The following is a 24,986-nucleotide window of genomic DNA, read 5'->3' as shown; positions in this document are numbered from 1 at the left end:
TTTTCAATGTGCTGACTCCAGACGCAGGCTGCTTTTCCAGCTCAAGGACAAGGAACACAACGAAAGCATGAATGCTCCTTGCTGCAAACCAGGCCCTGGGTACAGCCTTCAGGAGGTGTTTTAAAAGTATAATGTATTTTCACTCTAAGACAGCGTTTTGAGAAGCTGCAGAGATGTAGAAATATGGAAGCTTTTCTCTTTCCAAGAGATCACGTCTGCGGTAACATGGAAGGTGGTGCAGTAATCTAGTACCAGGTTTTACACTTTGGAAAGTCCCCCTGAAAGCTGGCATGAGGCCTATCTAAAGTGAACACTTAATGTCATGTATGTCCCAGCTGCAATATTAGACAGGAATCTGAAACCAAGCTATTTGTATGGAGGACTTCAGAGGAGACAATTCAGGTCTGGCAAACTTGCTTGTACTAAATAATGGCAAGTGAGAAAAATCCTATTAACTTTCTTCTGTGAGCACATTTTCGGAATCCAGGCTGCCATCTGAGGACTACTTTGAAAGACTTTAACATAAAATCCCCCCTCTCTCTCAACGTGTGAACCATATTGTATTTACTACTTCGGTACTAAGTTTTTGTAGCGCAACATGATTGAAATTTAAGACCATAAACCCTATCGCTTTTCAAAGTTGCTTGTGCTTGTGAGGCGTTTTTGAGGGATTTTCAAAAGACTTTCAGTTTCCCAGTGAGCACTGAAACCAAATCCCAGTTCTGATCATTGCTTTGGAGGATAGTGCATAACTGAAAGCCTTAGCCTGTCTTGAAAAATTTCAGTTTCATCTAAACTGTACTGAACAGCCAGATGCCTGGTCTGCTTCAGAGGTGGCCACGTGATGTGCAACAGATACAGAACGTGAGGGTCACACAAATGTGTGTCTTTGGTGCCATGGGCTTCTCTCCTCCCTGCTAAGCGTGCCTCTTGCAGTGCCAGGCTTGGGATTACTTCTCTGCTAAAGACCCGTGACGGCAGATGGTGAGAGATGCAGCTGATGTTGGCCTTAAAATGAATGGCATGTGTCGAGGTTGACAGCCACAGGATGGATGGCCTCATGACATATTTCTTACTCACAGCTTAGACACGCCAGATCGGATTCCTGCTGACACGTAAAGCCCTTTTCCACAGCTCTGGCAGTGCTAAGAGCTGAGGCAGCCTAATCTTTTCCAAACCCTCCTGCACTGTAACGCTGACCAAAACTTTGGAGTTTTGTGTCGAAGCAGTGAGCGTGCTGACATAGGGTCTGTGGTGCTCATCAGCGTCGCCTCCTGCCTTTTGTATGTGATAGCCTTCCTGCTAGCATATACACTGCTACACATTTTTGTTTTTTCTGGAGGAGGGGTGGTCTCTCTAGCGCAGTTTTCTAGGGAAACAAGTAAGCGCTCTGTGGGCAATGCATGGCAGCTATATGTGTCCCGACTCACTCATCAGCTTCTGTGATGCAAATCTGGAAGATGCAAAAAGTACTTGCATGTTTTGTGGCTGGGCAACCGAGCACTGCTGCCAGGCGGAGGACAGCCACATCACAAACTTCACCTTTTTTTTTAACAAGCAGAAGATCCACATAGGCAAAAGAAATTTGTGGTGCCCAAGCTACAGAAATGCCCCAGTTGTGTTGTGCTTTTTTCTGTGTGAGACTTGAAGGGGACAGAGCAGCCTGCGGGAAGCAGGCTTCTACAGCTGCGTTTGTGCAAGGACTGGCTGGGCAGTGTTTGATAACCGTATTGTGACGTGTCCCAGTAACCCTGATATGGAATTGGGTAATAAAAATCTTTAATTAATTTTAAAAGCCCTTCTGTAGCATTAGCACAGGGCAAAAAGGTCTTAGTTGAAATCGGAATCAGGCTCATTAGATTTTGAGAGAAGTTACTTTGCAAATGACTTTTTCCTTGATTTATTTCTGTATTCATTTACTAATTACACAGCTCAGTTTTCTTCAGCCCACAAGCCCAAACCCACTTGTAGAAGGGATGTTCTGCAAAATGCCCCTAGAGGAAACCCAGTTTGGTACCTGCCCATCAAGGAAAGAGTCCCTGAGCAAGGGGGCTGTTTTCCTGTCAATGTAGCATTCAAATTTAGCTTCTGCCACTGTAGGCAACGTGGCATTAAAAGAAGGAGCTTAAGTTATTAAACTGAGCTGCTTTAATCATCCAGTTCAGGGAAATCCATTGCTACAGGAGACCTGAGGATTAATGTATTTTTACCGCAAAGCCAATACATCTATTCTGATCAGTTAGCAGTCGCTCACTTGTGCATATGAAACTTCATTCTCCGGGTTTGCACTCAATAGTATGGGACCGAATGGAGTTTTATTTGGAGATTGACCCTGTTACCTTGAATCTTATCATTCTGGTAGCTAGTTATGTTATTTTGCTTCTGGTTTTCCTGATCTCCTGCGTGCTCTATGACTGCAGGGGGAAGGATCCCAGCAAGGAATATGCTCCTGAGGTCCCTGCAGACACCCAGCCTCCGATCCGGCTGGTGGTGATGCAGCAGGGCTCCCCCGGCACCCGCTGGGCAAAGGGGCTCGTCTCTGGCTACGAAAACTCCTCTGACCTGCCAGGGAAAAGGACTACTGTTGTGTAAGGGGACCCTGCCTCAGAGCTCCGGTTTCTGCCGATCAGCTTGCCTCGTCTGCTATGTTTACTCTCCGTTTGCAAAAGGATAACGCGTTCACAAGGTAAGTTGAGACGCCAATTTATTTGATACGGTGCCATTGCCAAGGGGGTCATTTTATGTTCAGCTATGCTCTGCATTGATATAGGCTTGCAGTCCTGCCTGCCATCCATAAAGAGACTAATTTCCATTTACGCTGCTGCTGCCTTGCAGCCCACTGGCAGTCAGAAGCAGTGATGCTGTTATCCACTCGGGCACCGAAGAGGCCTTGGTTTAATCTCAAGTCATGCTCGGTACCATTGTTTTTGCGGGAACACGGTGTTTTTCAAAGCATCCCATCCCAACGGGCTGAGCTGCGCTGCTCTGCAGCCTCGGCACATCTTTCTCAGCCGGCAGAGTGCAAATGACCTTGGAAGGCTGTTTATCTCTCCTGTGAGAAAAGAAACGCTAGGGATTTTAAAAGGCTAGAGATAGTGTCTTTCTGATAGAAGCCAGCTGCTGCTCCCATCAGAATTTAATACTTTCCATGTTGTCTATAAACTCCCCAGAGGGCAGTGCCAGCCCTGCCTTGGCACTTATTTTCCGTAGGTAGAACATAAGCTCTGCTTTTACAGTCCGGAGCACCCCTTGCCCCACACAAATCACCTGACAGGATACAATATGCTTCCTGGGAAAGCTGGGTACAATGCCTCCTACCTGCACGAAAGCATGAACCGGGGTGAATTTACCAGTAACGATAGGCGTGTGTCTCTGCCACCGTCTGCCCCACTGAAACAGGAATTTCTGACCCTCTGCAGCAAGAGCGACCTACGTCCTGGCTTTCAATGTGCATCTCCACGTGTCTGACCTTGCCTCTTGCCCCGAGCCTTCCTCCAGCTGTGTCATGTTCCAGCTGGGCCACATGAAGGCTGTTACTGTATCTCCTGTAAATCTAATGTTATCTGCATCAGCTCCTGTTGTTCTTCCCATGATTTGTGAGCTATAAGCTAAAGGCCTTGGCTAGCAAGTTTCTTCCACATCTTCCTTGTTTTCTCCCTCTCGGTGCTCGGTAGACTTCAGTTCACATCCTTTGAAAGGAAGGGAAATGTTTTCTTTGTGGCTGCAGTGTTGGGTAGCTGCTTCTGAGCACAGCCAGCTCAGGTCCTGCCCTGTCCCCGTCAGCCTGGGCTGCAAAACCCACCCAAGAAGCTGGGGAGATGCTGCCCGGGTTGGTCCCTGCTGTGCTCCATGCTGGCAGAGACATTTTGCCAGCATGGAGCCAAACCAGATTTCAAAACTTATTTGGCTGCAGGGAATTTGTGGCTTAAGTTGGTTTGTTCTACCCAAACGTGTCCATGTTTGAGCAAAAAACTGAAATCTGTTTTCTGAAACTCTAAGATAGGATGCCAGGTTACTGTGTCCCTCTAGACAGTGCTTGAGTTACTGGGTATGGTACTCTTTAACTGGTGGATTTTAACTGGTTATTAAGGGAAAAATAGCATTGGCCCCACACTACTGCAGATGTCTGTCCCATATGCTATTTTACATAATCTTAATGTGAAGTACCCACAGGGTCCTACAGAAAGCTTAAGTAAACGTGGTGAGATTTACTACCTGTCTAGGTCAGGTGTCGTGGATGACTCACTGGATGCAGTGGTCCTAATGCCTTCAGGACAGGCATTTTAAATACTTCCAGAAATATACTGCAGCAAATCGAACCACAATCGCTGTAGCTGGATTGCATGGTTTGTACTCCAGCTGGGTAGTAACTGGCTGCCTGTGCTACATCCCCAGACGTACTGATTGATGCATCAGCTGGCAGAGCATCCTGGCACTGGCAAAGAAATCTCGAGGTATGGAGTATCTCATTATTTATCTGTATTTTTAAAAAAGAAACCAGAATGGTTAGTGGTTCTTTTGGTTTCTAACTTCTTGAGGGTGAGCCCAGGTTTTGTTTTCAAGCTGTCCTCTACACCCCTGTGAGTTGCAGATACACCTGGCTTTGGAGGGAAGCTGGAACTGGAAGGAAGGCTCCCGAGAGCTGGAGTAAAACCCTTGATGTGACGAAACTGGTAATAAAGCAGAAGTTTGTGGGATGATCCTCTGCCACATATCATCATGCTGAAATAATTATGCTGAATGTCTTATTTTGGTTATTTAGCACTGAAAAAGTGCAATTAGTTAACTGCAAGTTGTGGCTGCTTTGGCAAAACTTGGCAGTGACCAAGCTGCTGGTATGTTATGGCCACTGCCACCCACGCAGGCCAGCGTTATCTTTCCTTGGGCTCTCCTATCTGCCTTATCTTCAGTTTACAAGCTCTTAAAAGCTGTTTGCGTGTTCATATATCATCCCACCTACTAGGAGCCTTCTGAGTGATAAGAGATCCTTGGTGTTAGGGAACAGAAATAATAAACTTTGCTAAGAAGACTTTGGGGAGACTAAAAAGAGCTCAAAAATATCACAGGTGTGGCACAGCTGTTTTCTTTGGTGAGATGTCATATAAAATGCCACAATGCCAGCAGAAAAGCTCTTTGATGAAGGTCACGCAAATGATGTAATGATACCATGACACATCTGCTGTATCTTTGCACTGTGTTTATGTAAGTAATACATGCAGAGATAGAGACTTGCAAGGCTATGTTAATAAATACTTGTAGACAGCTGAAATTCGCCAGATACGTGTTTTTCTCTAACAGCAAACCTTTTGTGTATGCCAGCCACAGACTCTTGGCTCCTTGAAACTCAGTGGCAAAGTTGTTGATTTTTGGCATGTTCGGGTTTTCTTGTTTAAGCTTTAGGCAGCGGGGCTGTAGGGCAGCAGGCAGTGCCTGGGGAGGCTGCAGGCAGCGGAGCAGCTCCTGGGAGCACAGTGTTCACTCGTAAGGAAAGTTATCAGTTGTGATAGAGCTGGTGGACTCTGCCCTGAAACGTGGAGGTAAATGACACTTTCCTCCTGGCAGCATTTCTAAGCAGTAGGTAGAATCCCCTTCCAGAAAATGAGACTAAAGTGCATCAGGACTTTACCTTCCCAATAGGAATAAAATGACTTTCTTAGGTTTGTCTATACCAGGACAATCCTGGTGTATTAAAGCAGTGAGAGCGCCCTTGGGTACGTACAGAGAACTGCAAGTAATCAGTCGCTGCAAGTGAAATTACTGCTTTGTGGAGGTCTCCACTACCATGCTTTATTTAATGACTGTGGCAAGATTAATGCATGCAAATGGACTTCTATCAGGCCAAGCCTGCAGGAAATCACCCTTGAAGCTGCATTCCCTTGAGTATTTGCAGTGCCCTGCCACGTCCCTTGCATCCTTGCAAGAAAATAGACACGACTATTCTCATAGCGGTGCAGCTATTTTCCCTAAAATATGTGGCGTAAAATGCATATCCCTTGTTTGATTTCACATGGTATAAAAAGCACCCTAAACCCAGGCTTCGCCGATAGCTGTACCAAACTGAGCTGTGCAGGGGAGTTCTGCGGAGACTGAGCTGTTCCTTGGAGATATCTGCAGCATCCTGCAAGCTCTGCTCCACAGCTGGCAGCATGGGGAAAGCGCTGGGACGTCATGCTGTCGAGATATACAGCTGCAGTAAAACAGCACTCATGCAGCTCTTTGCGCATTCTCTGTATCAGGCACTTCCATCGCTGTTCAGTTGACCAGTTTTGTGCCTTCCGTAATTTTAACTGTGCCTGTGTAGATGTGTGTTTTGCCTAGAAGATTAGATGGTATTTTAAGGCCTGGACATGTAGCGCAGAAATACTGTTTTGAAGTAAGTGCCATTAGCAAATGAATAAGATGTTGGTAAAAACTGTGTTAACATTTATTCAGAAGCAATGAGTTGGAGAGCATTGGATAGATAGACAAGGATTTAGGAAAGATGCTCTGTTCCCAGTTCTGCCCTTGGCTTATGGGTCATCCCTGGGCAGCTCATGTTCCCACTGCACTTCGCTCCACGTGTCTCTGCTCCGCATCAATTTTCTTTGCTCTTCTGCCCTCTGCACTGAGATTTCTCTCCTTAGACATTTGTGTGGTTCATAAGGGGGTTACTACAGAACTGGCATGCAGGGGCTGCACCTGAATTTCACTCCATGACCTAGCCCCAATAGGTTCAAAGAAAACAAAATAAAATATATTCCAACAGAAAATGGCCGGAGCGGGTGGTGCATAGAAATCCACAAACAAGCCACAGTAAATCTAGGGAAACCATGGACACAGAGCCTCAAAGCACTTGCTTTGGGTGAGCTGTGGTCTTGGTGGCGGTCTGATGTTTGATTTGAAGGGAACTGCGTGGTGGTGGGAGGATTTATCGCTGTTCGGCAGGAAGCAGGAATTCAGTCTGCACTGGCTCGCTTTCAATTGGCTTTAGTGCCTTTTTAAAGTTACGTATTACCGCTTCTGTAAGGCCTTTATTAAAGGGTTACACAGATAGAGCAGGAGGATAAAATCTCCACATTTCTAGATTTCTTCAACATTAGTTCAAGTCAAATGTGTCATTAAAGTCTATGAATATATGTCTTTCATGTGAGCCTGTTCCACTGTAAATATACTGTCTAAGCCTTCAGATATTTTTTTTTTAATCCCTAATAAGCCACTACATATGAGTAGAGGATTAGTCCTGACAGGCTAACCCATATTCACAAGAGAGAATTCTTTCATTTTCTTTTTATTAGCACATTGTTCTTATGATGCAAATGCTCATCCCCTGACAGTGTTGCGTATAGAAGCCCAGTAACACATCCAATTCAAACCCCTTGGCTGTAAGAAGAGATAAAGAATAGTTTTTACTGCCTAGAACCACATCACCTTGTGTTATCAGCTATTCAGCTTGTGTAATGTTGGTGCTTTGGTGGGAATGCCAAGAGGCAAGAATTGATATTGGGTGTTTAATTGGGAATAGCGTTCTTCCAGCCATGAGCTAACACTGCTTTGTGCTTAGGGGAGCCCAACAGCCCAGAGTGCTGTCTTGCAGAAGGATTAAAACCCGCAAGCCCATGTCTCAAGCTGCCTTTGTACTTTTTATAGGGTAAAGCACTGACCTGTGTCTCCTGGTCCTGCTCCAGTCCAAATGACTTTGTGACATTCCCAAGTGCCTGACTCCCTGTGCTGAATCTGTCCCGTCACATAGGGTCTGGGTGCTGAAAGCAAATGCATGCGTACTGCTGATGTCCCTAAGGGACTCCTGCAGCCCGTACCTGAAATAGCTGCATTTCAGCGGTGGATGGAATGACAGCCAGAGCTGAAGGAAGGATACACACGTGAGGAAGGTGTGAAGGACGGGGGGGGCATAGGCAGGAGTCTGCTGGTGGCTGCTGCTGCGCAGGAGGAAAGCAGGTGGCCTTCAGGGGCAGCTGTCAGGACTCTGAGGTAGAGATCTGGTCCTTCATGCTTGAGTGATAGAAAACTAAATTAATTGTTTATAAATAAACTGCTCTGACATTCACAGCAGAAAGCTGTCTAACTTGACAAGAGAAAATCATACCAGAAATATAAGAGAGAGGAAAACTGGAACGGCTGCCATCTCTAGCTTCTGTTCCAGCTCCTGGTTTTGTCTCCTTGCTCCCTCTTTCTCACGTGTGCTGGTTTCCTTGGAGATGCTGCTGCTTAGTTTCCTTCTCTAATAATGACACTTTTTGACATTAACCTTTCAAAGACACATTTCCACCCTAACATGACAATCCAGGTGCAGTTTTTAGAGGCAGATACTTGTCACAACGCATCTGAATCCAGCATCTGATCCCTCCAGTCAGGCTGCGGATGGGTCAGCTGCCTCCCCGATCTGCAGCAGATGCTCTGTGTGGGCAATGAAACTGTGCCCTAGTTTCTCCATCTGTTAATGGCAGTAATAATTGTTACACAACTGGGGTGTTGGGTTGATTTAATTAATATTTATGAAGGAACATGAGATCTTTTCACAGGCAGTGCTGTAGAGATACTGTTAATTATGAATGATCATTTATTTGTGTCTCTTCCTAGGCACATAGGAGACTTGGACATATTGCTTAAGCACCCGCATTTTGCACTCCTTCGGTATTGAAGCTTATCAGGCCCGCAGTATAGCTCTTCATTAACCTAAAAATACACTGAGCTTAGCTGCTATTGACTTCAGCATGAGCAGAGAATAATAGGCTTAGCATCCACCTCTATTTGTATTAATGATATTACCTAAATCATCAATTTTTTTTATAACTTCATTAGGTAATATTTTTCGTGTTCTTTTTTTAGCCTGGCCACTTATTCTAAATAAAATAAATGTACAAATTCAGACCAATCTCAAGAAAGGGGAGGGGAGGCAGCAATCAGGCACATCCTTCCACCTATCCCTTCTTCAAAAAACACAGTGGGGCCCCTGAAGTTCTTAGGGATTAATGAGAGTTGCCCCAGGTTTATTGCTGGAAACTGGGCATGTATAATTAAAATCTAATAAGCATAAAGGTGGATTGAAAAAAAGATCTGTGAGTAGCAGCACTTGGTTTAATGTCTACATGTGCCACGTTCATTGTACCACTTGCTTATAATAGCGCTTATTACAGGTGATTTCTTTCCTATTCTCTGCATATTCTTCCCCTCTCAGGGGCACATTAAGCACAGACTTGACATGTCACCTACTTGTTTCCTCAAAAAGTGGAAACCAACTTGTTTTCCTTCCGAAAGAGCAGACAGCAGCAGCCTTGGCTGGCTTGCTCGGGGGGAACACACTTCACCTGTCCTAGTCTGAAGGACACGTCCCTTAGCAGAGGGAAAGGATCTGTGCCATTTTTGGTTGGTTCCCTGCTTGGAGCAGTGCAGGGATGTGGTTTGCTATCTGCAGGGCTCGAGGCAACATTTCCATTGAATCATTTCTCTTCAGCCACCAACTGCTCTGCAATTTTCAGCCCTCCAGGCAAAGCATGAAGGTTACAGTGGCAGATAAGGTGTGAACCCAGGGACACTGGAGGGAAAGAAAAACTTTTTACTATGATGGGAATAGTATTTTATCACTTTTCAGGGCATTAGTTTTAGACCAGGTTTACACTGGAACCAGGGTGGTTTAATAATGGGTAGTGGTTTTATTATTAGCAAAAACTCTGATGCAAACATGATTACACCAGGAAAAAGTAATTTGACTATAAGCTTTATTTTGCTTGCTGAAACTATGTGTACTAACTTGGCAAATAACCTCCTTAATTAATTGAAGCTCTGTTTACAGTTGACGGAGAGAGACAGCTTGTTGGGACATGCCGTCAAGTCTTTTCTAGTGCAGACAGGGCTCTATAAAGCTGCATTTTTATTTATATACATCTGCAGAATTGAAAATAGGGGCAGTGCTTGTAAAGCCAAGTGTTTTGTCCCTGGGGTATCGAATGGAAGGCAAATCTTTGGCATCAGGAGGCTCCGTGTTTGTTTTGGGAAGGAGAGCTGGCAGGGATCCCAACGCAAACTCTGAACATCTGAGGAAAAGGCTGGCTGGAAAGAATTATGTTGTGACGCAGACAGGGGAAAGCCAGGAAATTCAAAGCCAGGACAGAGACTCCTACCTTAACTCATTCTGGCATGGAAAAAATAATTGTGAAGTGTTAACACCACTTCCTTGGGATATGGATTTATGAAACGTGCTGGTGTTTAAGAGTTCCTTGGGACGATGGAGGTTTTTATCAATTCGTTGTGGTAGAGGTTAGAGAACTGCTTGGACAAGTGGGAGCTTTTAGCCATAACTGGAGAAGATATGGCTCATCGCTGTCAAGTCTGTGTGGTTTTGCAACTGTCTTGGCAGGGTTATTTAGCCTGGGAGGACACATGCTGCTCTCCTGTTACTAGCTCTATAGAGTGGAAGGGACAAAGGAGCCTTTTTCTTTCCCTCCAGCTAACTTTGACTTGTCAGCTTTGCAATGTGGCAGATTCCAGGGGTTCTCTCCTCTTGCGATTTTGTGTTCTCAGTATTACAAAAGTCCATCTGCTTCTTGGGGTGACAGTTGCAGGAGGATGTAAGATACTGTGGCGGGCTGGTTAATGGGAAATGGTTTTGCAGATGGGTTCACTGCTCTTCCCCTTTTGCAAACAGAAGATGCTTTGCCTGCTTCATCTGCTTAAGGTGAATACGTGGGTTTATTTCGCTGCCTGTTTGCTCTGGTAGTGTGCAGTAGAAGAGAGGATCCCCCAGTGTGGCATACAGCATCCGAGAGCAGCGGGGAGCAAGCAGTGTTTGTGACAAGAGGGCAAAGAAAGGTTCCAGCACTGGGGGGGCTGAACAGTGCCTGTTAAAACTTCCCCCCAAAGGTTCCTGAAGCCTGTTCCGCAGGGCAGAGCTTCAAAGCACGGTCACGCTGTCAGGCCACCGTTTCCTGTTTTGTTTAACAGCTGCTTGGGAGGAGGTGGGTTGCGACCGACCGCGGGTGTTTCTGTGCCCTCTCTGCTGGGAAGCGCACAGGGTAACCTGGAGTAACAGCCGTTAGAGAAGCCAGGTAATTCCATTTGTTTTAGAGCAGAAGTCAAAGCATACTTAGTGGATGAAAAGGATGAAGGAAAATGGCTTGAAGCCAGGCTGTGCCCTCATCACACAAGGGTGAAGCACCTCTCTTTGGTTCTACACTTAGCAAACTCTTACTCTTACCTGGGCTGGACCAGGTCCAGCTGTTTGCTGTGGTTACTTGCTTTCCAGGCAAGTGCACAGCAGCACTCTCAGCTGCCTGATGCAGACGGCATCCTTTGATCTCTGGGTACTTCCCATCCTGTGCAGACAGGTGGAGCGAAAGTGGGGTCTCAGCAGCCACCTGCACGTGCTCAGAGGCCAGACCCCGCAGGACGAGCCCCCAGACCTCACAAGGGTTGCAGTGGTGCGTGTCCTCAGCAGGGCCAGGCAGGACGGGTGCTGCTAGCGGCACAACCCCGAGCGGAGCAGCACATAACGAAGCTGCAAGCACATGGGGCAGCCTCCTGTCACCACATCCTCTTCAGCGCAGCGCTCAGAAGCATCCTTTTGGGTCAGAAGCATTTTCCCACTCTCATTTGATTTAAGCACTATCCCATCCAGATTAGCTCTGCTCCTACTGGGCACCAGCTTTTCTGTCTTAATGGATAAACCTCTGTCAGCCAGATCACGTCTGTCTCAAACTCACGGAATAACCTGCCAGAAGGCAACAGGAGCTCAGATAAGCTCTGAGTTCAAAGGGGCACTTTGGGCTTAAAACTTGCAGTGTTGCCCATTCATGACTTTAACCTGGGGCAGGGACAGCAAGCGCCCAGGATGACTGGAACAGGGCAAGGCTGCCACGCTTCAGAGAGAGAAATAGGTTTGTAGGTACAGCCCTGGCTGCTGACACACCGCAGGCTCCTGCAAGGGGCATGTGGTGAAGTCAGAAAATGCTTTAACGTTTTGCCATGGATTTAAAAAATGGAAACAATCATAGTGCATCTCTTCTAATAAATGATAATACAGAAAGAAAAGCAACTCTATCAGCTTCTATGGGTTCTATACCCATATTAACGTATAATGGATGTATATAGCTACAGAGAGACACATGCCTTTGTGCACATAATAACAGGTTGTTATATAAAGATTGCAGGTGCTTCTGTTTTAACCCTGTATTACAGCATCTTGAATTCAATACAGAAGCCACCCTGGCTGGATTCTCGTTCTTCACCTCACCTTGGATCACCCTCTTTCTCTTCTCCAGAATGTCATGGAACAGGGCAGATGATCTCAGTCAACTGCATAAAGCAATTACTGTCCTAAGCATCATCTTTCCAAAAAGCGCATTCTGGGATACAGGGACAGCCCACCGTGTGCGCTTTGTGTCTCTCCAAAAATCATTGGTCTTTCCATCCTCCACTTTTTTTGGATTTGCAGTGGCCAGATTCTGCTGCCTGGGAGTCATGTGTGAACCCGGACTGGCTCTGGAGCTGGTGGGCTGCGCTCTGCTCTCCCCGCTGCAGGCAGGAGGTTACTTGAGGTAATTCAACAGGATTTCAGAGGAAATACCCAGGGGTGACACAAGTGCAAGTGCAGTGCAGGACAGAAAGTCCAGATGTGCATGGGTAGGTACAACCACGATTAATATTTGGCTGCCATGCTTCAGAGCCTGTGTCAAGACACAATTTGCCTCCTGGATGTGCTGCCTGAGTGTTTCTGTCATCCGTCCCTGGTTTCAGGTTGAGTGGCTCTCTGGCTGTCGGTTTTCACACTCCCTTTGTTGCTTTCTGTACATGACCACTAATTACTCCAGCTAATTAACTGTTAAAAGACAGTGTCTTGGTCCTCAAACCCAACCCATGGATTTGAGGAAAACCCTCCTGAGAGGCAAGGGCAGCCACAGTTGTGAGCACACTAAAACATGTCATTGCAGCATGCACCTGAGAGACGTAGCACTTCATTTTCTTTGCCTTCCGAGGGCCTCGAGCCACGTTTTTACTTGGTCGTCAGTCAGGATGCTTCGTAGTGGACAGACAGCATTTTTCAAGTGGAGATGGGATGAATGAAATCAAATACTTGTTTCAATTTGAACTAAAATATTTCATCTAATCAGCCCATCTTCCTCTGACACCTACCCATGGAAATACAGACTACACAGTGGCAAGTAACAGCTCTGAACCTAAAACTCGAGTCTCTCCCTCAGAGTCTGAGTGCTGTGTTCAGCAGAGATTTCACTGCGTTCCCATTTTTTTGCATTATTTGAGGTTTGGTGCAGTAGGAAGAGTTGCTCCTTTTGAAGACTTCAGCGTCTGGCTAAGCATCTCACTCTCTAAGTAGCTTTGCACCTTCAGCACTGGGTTCCTGCGCAAAACCTGCCGTGCAGAGGGGATGTGCGATGCTGCTGATGCAGCGGCTCTGGCTGCTCCTTGCCCAGCCAGGGCCAGCGGCTGGTAACAAGACCCGTGTCTTTGTTGACCTGAGATCTCATTTCTGGCGGACCTGTACAATGATCTGTGCATTACGGAAGATGGACTTGTACACAAGCTATAAATCATCAGGTCTTTTCTTGTACTGCCTTTTGCATATAAGGTAATAGCAGTCCTACATTTTTTTGACAGTGCAGTAATTTATCATTTGACAGTGGCTTAATGTAAACCTGCTGTTCTTCTCACTGGAATTTGAGAACTGACATTACAAAGAAGTCCTTCCTTGACCTTTCCCTCTTGGACACTTCTGGAAATTAGAGTGTCTTCATTTTAATGAGCTCAGAGGATTGGGGATTTGCAAGAAAAAATACCAGCTTCAAAAATACCTAGCCTCCTCTGGCGAATATGTCAGGACATGTTTTTAGATACAGAGCTCTCTTACCTGAACAGGCTTGTGCTCTCCTTATTCTGTGCCTTCTTCAGCTGAGCTACTTCTTGGCTCCAGCCTACAGTTTATGATGCAAGGCCACGTTTACTTTGCACGAGGTATGTTGCAACATATAGATCAAATCTTCAGTTGGTATAAATCACTCCAGTCTTTGCTCCCCACTCTATCGCTTCTGCAGTCAAATCTAGGTGGCAAACCACGGGTGACTTATCTGTGTCTGTGTACATACGTACATATATATGCATAAACACAGACACGTTTGCAATATATATACATCTTTACAAGGCTTCTAGGAGCTGTGTTTAAACTGACAACGCAATCATACATGCAAAGTGGAAGAAAATGCAGTAAATGGAACTGACAGTAAGAACAGAATGAGGTCAGGAGATGCTGATTTGGGGGCTTTCCTCTTTCCCAAGGGTAGATGGAGGGGTCCCTGGAGCTGCTCGATTCCCTCCCTGCGGGTCAGATCCTTGGCCACACGAGCTCTGAACTGTGCCCATGTGCAGGGATGAACCACGGGGGACATGGAGGGAGCTCAGCACCTGGAAGTGCTGCTGGCCTGCGGTCCCGTGCTCGTGCTGTCTGGGACGTGACTGCTGCTTTCCTAGGAGTGATGGTTTGTAACTAACTAGCTACTGGCCACAGGAGTTTGTAAAGGAAAATTAAATATTTGTCAGGAGTTGAAAAAATTCAACTGAATTTTTAATTATTTTTTTTTTTTTTTTACTAAAAAAAGTTTCAAAACTGGCCAGGCATCTTGTCTTTGAAGGTATTGAAGTTTTTCCATATTTGTCCTTTTTTGTTGGGTGAGATGATTTCTTCCAGCACTAGTGTCACAGGGTCAGTCAAATTTCAAGCCCAAGCTCATGCCTATGGAAATCCCCCCCGCCCTTTTACCAACCTGAGTGCCTGATTAGAAATCCAGTCTGCTTTCACAGCCAAGGGAGAGAGATGGGTACCTCCAGGGGAAATTTGGATCTCAGCTCGATTTTGTTTCTTCTGAGAGAAATGTGAAGTGATGAGGCACTCCATTTGGATGCACAGGGTCCAGTGGGAGGAACGCAGGTTTGGTCTCTACTGTACGTTTTGGGTTTCTGGTCCTGGAGGTGGTGCAAGCACAGCTGCATAGAAGATCCACTGCAGCTCCTTGTCTTAGAAAATGTTTGCTGTGAGAACTATACATTAGAGTTTGTATAGGTTTGGATGTTGTGTAAATAATAGTCTTTTGTAGTAACACCACACACTATCTTGCATACAGATTTGTTTAGCAGCAAGACAGAAAGCCTGGAAGAGAACCATGTTTGCAAAGGGCTGTAATGGCAAATGTTTCCTTCTCATGTTGAGGTGCAGCACGTAACAGACGCTGATAGGTAACAGAGAATCTGTAGGAAGGGTGGTTTATTCTGTCAATGTCAAATTGACATACAAAATAGTATGGCTTTGTACTTGTATTTGCTGAGTTTATTAGCGCAAATAACGGTGAACAAAAAATAAACCATAGTGAACATAAAATAAACCACAGTGAACATAAAATAAGCCATACTGAAATATAGGAGTGTCAGTAACCCTTTCTTTGCTGCTGCCTCGGTGCATTTGTCCAACATGAGTGCTGAGCACTCCCCAACCAGGACCGAACAGTTCAGCTCAAGGAGAACCAAGGAGGAGAAGATAAAGATTATTGTTTATGAAATCAGGGTAAAATCTGGGTGGAGCAGAGAGATGTAAACATGGACACTGCTATATGAAGAGATGAAAGTGCATATATAAAATTCCCTTAGGCATTAAATCACAAGAGGCTTGCAGTGGTGCTGTACCAGGGTGGGATTGCTCTGCACAGAGCAGGACCTGCCGTTATCCAAGGAGTTCTCTGATTAAGGATGGCTTTAGCCTACACTGGTTTTAGCCCATTTTTAGTAACAAAAAAGAGCTTTACTACCTCACCTGCAGGGCAGCAGAAGACAGGGCTCACTTCTTCAAAGCTGCCTGAAGTCCCAGTGTAAGAAAAGTGACTGCAATTTCCTTGATCATGTCAAAAAAAATCTGCCACAGCTGACAGTTTCTGACTGTGCCCTCTCTTGGGAGCTGGGTGTTCGTTTTCCGAGTGGGATTGTTACTAGATACCAGCTTTGCCACTACAAGGTGAGGAAAACAGCTGTAGTTTTTACAGTCAGGTAGCTAAGCATGGTCATCCCTGAGTAGACCTATTGCGTTACGCTCACCTAGCTGTGGCGCAGTAAAAATTATACACGCCTTGTCTCCCCAGGGATTTTACAGCTATGGAGCTGAGGCACATTAATTATCCTGCCGTCAAAACAAGCCATTCTCCTGCACTGAGGACAAAGCTGCTGGCCTCAGGAGCTGGAATAACAGGGGCTACGTGAGGTCAGGGCTGGAGGTGAGCTGGCAGTGCTCCCCAGGGCAGGCACGCAGAGTGGCTGCCTGCATTCCCACGTGCTTAGCTCAAGCTCAGGCTCCGTCCCCTGCTATCATGCCCACTTTTGACAACAAAAAAATCCCAGCCTCACCACCTCCTCTGGGTGAACACTGGAGGAAGGATGGGCATTGTCCCATTCCCCTCCAAGTTGGGAACTCTCTCCAGCGTGCAAGAATTTCCAGCTGGCATAGGCACACCTAGCCCATGCTGCGACAAGCCCTTTTTCGGCAGCTGGGTGCACAGTTTTGGAGGGGGTGTCAGCATGGGAACTCCTGCTGGGGGAGCTTGCGAAGCTGAAACACTAGTAGCAGATGACTGGGGTGCATCCCACGTGGGCTGATCGGTCCTTCATGGTGCTAAGGCTAGAGGGTGATGCACAGAGCTGGTATCTTCATGATGTTCTCCATCCTTCCTCCATCAAACCCTGGTTGCAGTGGGTAAATTGTGACCGAAGCAGAGACTCTGAACTGCTTGGTTTGTGGTTTTGCATTTCAGTATAAAAAGCAGGATTTGGGATGTAAAGCTGTGCAGCTAATGAGCCAGAATAAAGGTCCAGAGAGCAGCCCTGGCTTACACCAGCCATGCTAGAGTCACAGCTCTCAAAAGCAGCTGAGGATCTACCCTTCCAGCTGAGCAGCAAGGCTGGTTCGTTCCTGTCGTGTCATGTTTGGTGCTGAGTGCAGGACCACTTTCAGAGGCAGGCACGTTCCTCACCCGCAGCAAAGTTTAATGGAGGGCTGACCCTTTTGGGCAGCTTTTTTATTGCAGGGAGGGGAGAGGGTTTATGCGAACTAGATTTGTGAAGGTGGTTGTACAAATATTTGTTCTCTGCTCCTTAGCAGCAAAGGGATGAGTACAAACAACATCTCCATTTAAGGTCCCACTCACTCGTTACAAAAGACTTGATCCAATTTTGGTTTTGTTACAGACCTCCAGCTCGTTTTGTAGGTTGTGTAACGCGTCGCTCAGCCCCCACGCCATAGCACCGAACAGAGGCAAGAGTGTTGGCGGAGCGATGCTGCAGCGATGGAAATGCTCCTGCACAGGGAAGAGCTTTGGTCTGGGCAGTGGCTGTAAAAAAGGCACCTTTGGGATACTCAGTCCCTAATACAAGTCCGTCTATATTTAGTTATTGTAAGCATCCATCTGCACCCTGTGAACGCAGGATCTAGCCACAAGCATCCAGGCAACCGCATACCCAGTGCAGGTGGTTATTTACCCAATGAGACTTGGCTGTTCCAGGCAGTTCTCCTGCAGTTACTACATCAGAAGATACTGTTCTTACAATAGGAAATTAAAAAATTTCTAAAGAAAAAAAAAAAACCAACACAGGAAAAATTTTACCATGCGAATTCAGTGCACAAGTTAGATTAGGACTGCTCTGCAAACAACCCAGGATCAGGTCAGATTTTCAAGACTGCAGTTTATAAGACCTCTCCCTCCCAGCTTGGATTAAACTTTAGACCACAAATTAAAAAGTAAAGAGAAAATGTAATATTAAGTAGCTGCTCCCAAAGTGAAAATAGTCTGTTCAGGGTGTGATTTTTCCTACAGGAAAAATACTGTTTGATTATGGTGTTAAATACTGTGCCATATTTGACATTACAGAAAGACTGAGCCACAGCTGACTTTAATTCCGGTACTCCCTAATGTTAAGGCCTTTGATTTTTCAATTTTAGTACTATTCCTTTATGCTATAGGTGGAGAGATTTTGTGCATTAAAATGTTTATTTTAAAACCACCCTTTGTGTGGTGGAGCACAGGTCTCTGCTGTGCCTTTAGGAAAACTGTAATAATAACAGTTTGAACAAACTATCTTGGATGATTCCAAAAACATTTAGCTTAATTTCCTTTAGTGATTTCGTATCAGACATATCACCACTGTAATTTGATATTAATATTTTTTAAGTTTAAGTACAGGAACATTTGTGGTAATTGTTTTTAGTAAGTTCCCCATTAATGTCTGCTTAACTGGAGACAGAAAGAGTCAAGCATACATTTAATTATGGAGAGTTCTGCATTATAGCATAAAATCTCAAATGAAAAGAAACACTCTTTTAATATGAATAATCTAGGGATTTAAAAGTATGTAATCTTTAAATAGCAGCATATTGATGACTAAAAGCAGTACTAATGGCTATTGCACTATGCTGCCTGTAGTTTAACAACTATTTTTTTTAACCTTCTACCTTGCAGGCACGCAAGTGCAGGCACAGCGTACCCCACGGTTTGGGTGGGATTAACGTGACAGTCCCAAGGGCTGAGCCTCTGCTCCCCAAAACTCTAAAGCGAGGGAGAGATGAGCTCCTCCAGCATCTCACCTCCCCTCTGCTGAAGGGCATCCTTCCTTGAAAGGGATTCCCTCCTTTTAGTCCCGAAGGGCACTAAAGATCTTTTAAATAGTTAACGTTCGTTCAGATGTACCCAGTTTTAGCTCTACTGACAAAACATGGGAACTTGGATTTGCACTGAAAAACCGAAACGTGCCTTTAGGAAATCCTGATAAAACTTTTGCCATTTTCACTGAAACCTTTACAGAGGTTTTCCCAGTGCCAAGGGAGGTAATAGCTCTAGGTTTCTTTTCTACAATTTCAAAAGCTAGTATTTAAGTAAAATACTATTACAAGACTCCAGTACCATTACAAAGAATTGGTAGCAATTCAGAAACCGACACTCCTATTCATGCTAGATGTGAGGCTGTTTGAAACGTGGCGTGTACAGTGGGTAACAGCCGTGCCGGGCAGAGCTGGCAGCGAGGGGCCAGCCGCGGGCGCGGGGCGATGCCACCGTGCTGGGTAGCTGTGTGCCCGGTACTGCCGGCCGCGTGACAGCCAGCAGCGGCGTGCCCCCCATCCTCACTCTCACACCAGGGCTGTATCTCGCCCTGTCATTTATAAAATTGATCCTGCTAAAACCAAACAGAGAGGAGGAGAGCCGTGTGACCTCAGCCGGGAGGAATGGTCCAAGCACAGCGCAGGAACTCCCAGGCTTTCATCTGCTGCCAGCGCCATGTCCCAGCTAGTGGGGAAGCTACTGAGGAAACAGATTTAGAAAGCGTGCCCTTCCTTCAAGGCTCTGGGTTCCGTTCCCAAAAGTGTGGCCTTGCAATTTTGCACCCACGAGCTACAGATAAGAAGGTTGTAGCATCCAGTGCAGCAGAACAAGGTAAGCCCCGCTGAGGATTCCCACTCCTCCTTGTGGGTAACCAGAAGCAGCTCAGAAGTGACAGCCCCGGGGAAGCAGCAGTTTCTGAAAAGCCATGCTCTGTACACACAGAGACCTCTATTTCAGCTCTCCATAGGGACATTGTTTATTTCTTGATTTTGTTAAACCAACTTATCTTCTCCCTGTAAATATTGCTGTTGAGCCTCAAGACCCAGGAATCCAGAGGACTGGAATAGGCTGTCTGAGGGTCCCATCTTGAAAAACAGCTTGAGGGACTCCTGTGCCCCTCTGGGCTGTTGTTTACCCACTCACTGTCCAATTAGCTCCTCAACACCCCCCCCAGTTATTAGGTGAGGGTTTTTTTCCTTTCAGGCCTTCAGCAGTTACACGGTGGGTCAGAGTCTCCCTGGTGTTAAGTCCAGTCACCCAGTTACATCACTGGAACGCTGTAGACTTTCATCCACCACGAAAGAAAGAGAAGTCAAGTCAGAATCTGCCTGAAAACTTATCCCTTCCACCAAAGATAATACAATTTATAATTCTATCTCAAGGGTGTAGTGAGAATTAACTGGATGGTGGAGGCAAGGACTCACAAAGGTTGCCAATAGTAGTAACATTTGGTTTGCACTCGCTCTGCCAGCCGAGCAGACAAATTTGCACTGCAATCAAACCTCTTGATACCTTGGTCTCTTGCAAGTCCTTTAACCTCTCAGCAGTTTGTCCTGTCCACCAGTAATGAAATGGTACATACCAAGTGTCTCCCGTCATCCAGAAGGGACATTGCGAAACAGAACTCCCTCTGCTCTTTGTAACGTACCACAACCAAGGGAAAGAGCATTTGGATTTGTGACCTTGGATACCATAAGTTATTTCTGCAGAACCACTGGGAAAAGAACAGTCTTTCAACATATCAGAGAAGTTGCAAGTTGGACAGTCACCCAGCTCTTCTTGTCCCTGCCAGCCCCCCTGCTCCCTCATTCCTAGACTGGCAAGCGTTATTTAGATTGGGAGATATGGTAGGGACAGCGTATCTGATGTTTGTTGGGCTCTAGTAAAGAACATACTCATTTTGCTTCTGAGTTATATTTGCAAACAATAGAGCAAAATGGATTCATATTTCATTAAGCCTGTTTAGAAAACCTAGAAGACCTGAGATGATACTGTGCATCGGAGTACAGATGTTTTTTTACCCTTTCCAAATGTCTTTAAGGAACCTAAAAAAGAATAAAACTAACAAGCTGTCAGCAAGATGCTTTGTGAGGAAGCCCCACACGTTGCTGGCAGGAAGGGCAAAGTGAGCTCCCAGGCTGCCTGGCTCCGAGCAGCCCCCGCCACTGGGGCTGAGGCACCTCTTCAGTTTAAGCGACTTCCCTTCATCTTGATCTTTGTCCCCTATATTTGTTTTTTCGTGGTTTTTTTTTTTCTAAACTATTGAGAAAACTAGGTATGATGTTAAACTAAATTACTGTCATTAAAAAAATATATAATTCAAGCAAACATTTTAAAACTCTTAAAATGAGAGACTATACAATCAGAGTAAAATTTCAACCATTTAACCACTGACAAGAAATCAATTTGTTTTCTTTTGCTAAATATGTTTAAAATCTCTAAGCAGTCCAAATGGGATGTGGAAATAATTTCCTCTCAGATGACAAATGATAGGCTAAATTCCACGCCCCCTGTTCACTTTAGGCTTGACCTAGAAATGAGAGTCCTTCCCTTAACTTAAATGGATTTTATGTCAGGCCCATTAAGTAACAGCTTATTTCACTTTATTGATTGTGATGTCAAAAACGAGGTATTAAGAGTGATTATGGATAGCAGACACGTTCACAGAGCGAAACCCTAATGGTGGGAAGAAAAAAGGAGGGTAAGAGTTTTCCATGTCAATGTCATAAACATTGATTAAAGATGGTCCACTTTGCCTGTGGAAAGGGATTTAAACATGGAACTGGTTTATTCTGGTTTTGGTATAAGTGTGAACATTGTTCATTTACTTTTGAAAAGGCAAAAATGTGTGGCTAGATAAAATGTTGGAGCCAAAGAGAAATAACTTGCTCTGCATGGGTAACACGTTGCTAAAAAAATCTTCAAAAGCCTCCACTTTTGGAGCCTCAGCATGCATGCCAAAATCCAACATCTGCGAGAGGGCAATTAAGGCTGGGTTTTTTCCAGGAGTGGGGTGCAGCTGGTGATGATGCTTTTCTTTGCAGGCCACAGTAATGAGACCCCACCAGTGCAACTGGAGGATTGGGTGGGAGACTTGGTCTCCTAGGATCTACTGACACTGAAAGTATATATTTTTATAATACAGTTAAGAGCAATTCTTCATTCTCTATTGCAGACTTCCTAAAGGCAGGCTACAACAGAATCTCATGATTCTGTTATCCCTTTGGTTTAAGAAACTGAACTGTAATTTTTCAGGCATTCTTGACAGTATGGTGCAAACCAAACCTGAAGACAAAGGCAGCTGCTTAGCTCCCGACTCAGGTTATTTTTATTTGGCCTTTCATATAAAATTATCTTTATGAGTGAATTTTACCTTTATATTGCCTTTTAATAAACTCCTATTTGCCTGTTAGCTTTAATTACGTACTGATTTCTGGCCACTCAACCATAATCAGCAGGTTAAAATCCCTGATCATCTTTTTTATGGCGCACTTACTGAAAGCCAAGAAACGCTGACATTTGTTATTTCTAAACAAGCCTTGAATTCTGTTACTTTTATGACTAAAGCTTTCCCAAAGGAAACACTATGGAATCGATATCTGAAAGCAAGATATTCCTGTATTTTTTGAAGTAGAAGTTCTCTGCAGTTATTAACAGACTGGATTCAGCTGATGACTCAGAATTTGTGCAGCTGGTCCAAGGCCAGTATGGAGACTGACAAGTGCTGCTTTTCTCTCCTTCAGCTCTAAAGATGCAATCTTTTCTCAGTTACACAAGGCACCTCCTGCCCTTGTGTCAACTTCTTCATCTAAGAGGGCTGAATGCATAACATGCAACAAGAAGGAATTTGATTTTTCACTCCAGAAAGTTCTTTTTGTAACAAATAAGTCAGTGTGATCCAGCTAGAGAATGTTACTGATTGAAATACGTTTGAGGTACATCGGGGATCCAGATGAACCCAAGTTTGCTAACCAAAACAAGGAAAAAATGTCAGTGGTTTTGAAACAGTCTCAACAACTGACATATTTGAAGATGTGCTTTTAGGATCAAGTATGCCATGGGATCTCAGCAACTTGCCTTTTCATATTTTCCTTTGTTAAAAAATACAGATTAATATCAAATTTATCTTCTTTGGTTTTCTCAACATGCACTTTGAAATCTATGTAATTTTGTTTTCTACCAGAAATGCAATACATGGCAGGACTATTATTTGATACACAGACCAAATGACTGCAAAATAATGTTTCTCCATTATTTTCCTGAATATGCAATTAAATTCCATTAGTCACATAGATAATCAAATTATAATTTCATGTCTCTCTTGTTTAGGAGCTTAATACTCATTGATCTGAAGTCCCTAAATCAGTGAACAACCAGCGTATATGCTTTCTGCATTTTGGCTTAAGTTTTCTAAACAATCAGAGCTTAAATTTTTTATGACATATTTAGGTTTTATTTTTATTATAAATTTCCAGACTCACACCAAATTTTAAAATGTTAATAACTCAGCCATTGCTTTCAAGGTCTCAGTTCACAGATGATTTAAATAGTCAAATAATTTGAAAACACTCTCTTCTGAGAGTTTATAGCTACAGTACTCATTTCCCATTATCTGCTCTTATATTAAAGATTCTATCAACTTGAAGTACTTTTCCATTATTTCCCCAAGGTACCTGTTTATTCTCCCCACAAAATCTTGTGGGTTTGTGGCCATGGAAAATACACTTTTCTCAGAAATACTGATAAAAGAGAGACCTTCAGCAGAATTTGACATTATCTAGCCTCATGTAATCTGTATTCTAACACATGGCACAACCCTGTAAACCCACTTGTTCTACTTGCAGTAGATCTTCTCGATTATATTACTGGGTAATGCTGTCATCCCATTTCAGGTTTAATGCTGGTAGCAAGAGCTCTCTGACTTCAGGTAAATGTTTATGTTTCAACATTTCCACTGCAAGTGGCTGTATATGCCAAGGAGCTGGCCCTTCTTAGATACCTGTGATCACCCTAGAAAAGTTGCCCAAGCCAGAACTAATTCCATTAGTGTTTGGAAAGCTATTTATAAACCTGCCATCAGTGGAATGACCTTATTAATTAGATTGGGGGAAGGCTGAGGGAGGGAAAGGTGCTTGTTACACAAGACCACTGACATGCAATTCAGTAAGAGATGCTTTGCCTTCAAGCTAGGCTCAAAAGAGACTATTAGATAAAGCTGAAATCTGGGTCAGTTTGCAGCAAGGAAAAAAAAAAAAAAGAGGCAAGCTCCAGCCATGCTGCCTGCAGGACCTTCGTTCTGGTTCAGACCCAGAGCGTAACTGTTCACAGGGTGTTACTCTGCTGCCATGTGTCCTCAGATGTGCTAAGAAAGCCCAAGGGGTTTCTCTGAAGGGCTTTGGGTTGATTTGACCACTTGATCTGTACTGCAGAGACATGTTTGAGGAGATGCTAAGAGGAAGCACAGCCTCAAGCTTTCCCCCCAACAATCCAGAGCACCCCACAGCTTCAGCGTGAGCTCGTGCCTAAAGTGGAGCACAAAGTGCTTTATCTTGAGCTCTCCTGAGACCTATGGCTGTCCTGGTCTTACAGTCCATATTATTGCAAAACTGTTTTTTTGTATTAGAAACTTGAAAAACAATAGAATTTCCTTTAATTGCAAAAGTAAGTTATGTTTTACTCCTTGTTACTCATGTTACAACCACAATGACTCCAGAATTTGTTCTCTAAATCTAAGGAAGGGAAAAAGCTCTACCTCTCAATTTTTTAAATCAAGCCTTACTGAAACCATCACCTTTTTCCATTATCATGTATACCCATAAGAAAGGAGAGCTAGATCCTCATATTCTGTTTGCTGTGAAGTCAAAAGAAGACAAAAAGGTATTTTTCTCCACCCTTATTTACCAGAAATGCTTAATTTATTCTCCCATGTAGACTGGGAGTGGAGAGGAGTTTCACCTGTAAAACTCGTTTCCCATGCCTCATTAAGGGCCCCGTGCCGCTCAGCCTGCCTCCCTGCTGCATTAAATTGGCTAAGAGCTTCATGAGCCACAGCATGCTGCCCTGCTGCCTCCAAAGTCAGCCTGCCACCACCAGCAACTCCAAAAAGTAAGTACCTGGGAACATTAGCAGTGCCTTGTCACCAGCACATCTGCTTTGGCATCTGTGGGGCTGCTTATGGGTGTCTGCTTCTCTGTTATCTGTTTAACAAATCAGGCGACTAGTTATTGTGCAGGCTTATAATAAGAACTTGTCTGTGCGGAACAGCTAGAAGAAATGGCTTTGGTGTGAGATGTTTAGTTTTATTAATGTAACCTCCTGACAGAATTTCATTCACCACTGACATCTTAGTGC

The 24,986-nt window shown here is 44.6% G+C and overlaps 2 protein-coding genes and 1 long non-coding RNA gene across 5 annotated transcripts in view; 2 read left to right on the top strand and 1 right to left on the bottom strand.

Annotated features, from left to right (window-relative positions):
* The first annotated feature begins 2,237 nt into the window (after nt 1–2,237).
* Nucleotides 2,238–2,592, top strand: SMIM36 (small integral membrane protein 36). Its single transcript, XM_055794468.1, has one exon. The coding sequence runs from the start codon at nt 2,263–2,265 to the stop codon at nt 2,590–2,592; it is 330 nt and encodes a 109-aa protein (XP_055650443.1). The 5' UTR covers nt 2,238–2,262.
* Nucleotides 2,593–2,630: 38 nt separating this feature from the next.
* MMD (monocyte to macrophage differentiation associated) overlaps nt 2,631–24,986 on the top strand; it is a 43,777-nt gene continuing 21,421 nt past the window's right edge. Inside the window, exons 1-2 of one of the 3 annotated variants that reach the window (XM_027795627.2) lie at nt 2,631–2,686; nt 24,567–24,740. In XM_027795627.2, the coding sequence (XP_027651428.2) occupies nt 2,646–2,686; nt 24,567–24,740 (215 nt within the window). In that variant the 5' untranslated portion in view covers nt 2,631–2,645. Of the gene's footprint in view, nt 2,687–12,438; nt 12,531–24,566; nt 24,741–24,986 lie in introns of those variants that run through there. The other 2 variants (XM_027795632.2, XM_027795628.2) reach the window with 2 other exon arrangements.
* LOC129783731 (uncharacterized) lies at nt 9,698–11,504 on the bottom strand. The gene is made up of 2 exons (XR_008745581.1): nt 11,192–11,504; nt 9,698–11,014 (listed from the first exon to the last, which is right to left on the bottom strand). It is a non-coding gene; the product is annotated as an uncharacterized LOC129783731 (long non-coding RNA).

Source organism: Falco peregrinus, chromosome 2 (assembly GCF_023634155.1).
Source record: "Falco peregrinus isolate bFalPer1 chromosome 2, bFalPer1.pri, whole genome shotgun sequence".
Lineage (NCBI taxonomy): Eukaryota > Metazoa > Chordata > Aves > Falconiformes > Falconidae > Falco > Falco peregrinus.
This window is presented reverse-complemented; position numbering and strand designations above follow the sequence as displayed.

Excerpts from the sequence above, each read along its gene's own strand:
- SMIM36 (XM_055794468.1), top strand. The coding sequence starts at position 2,263 with ATGAAACTTCATTCTCCGGGTTTGCACTCAATAGTATGGGACCGAATG.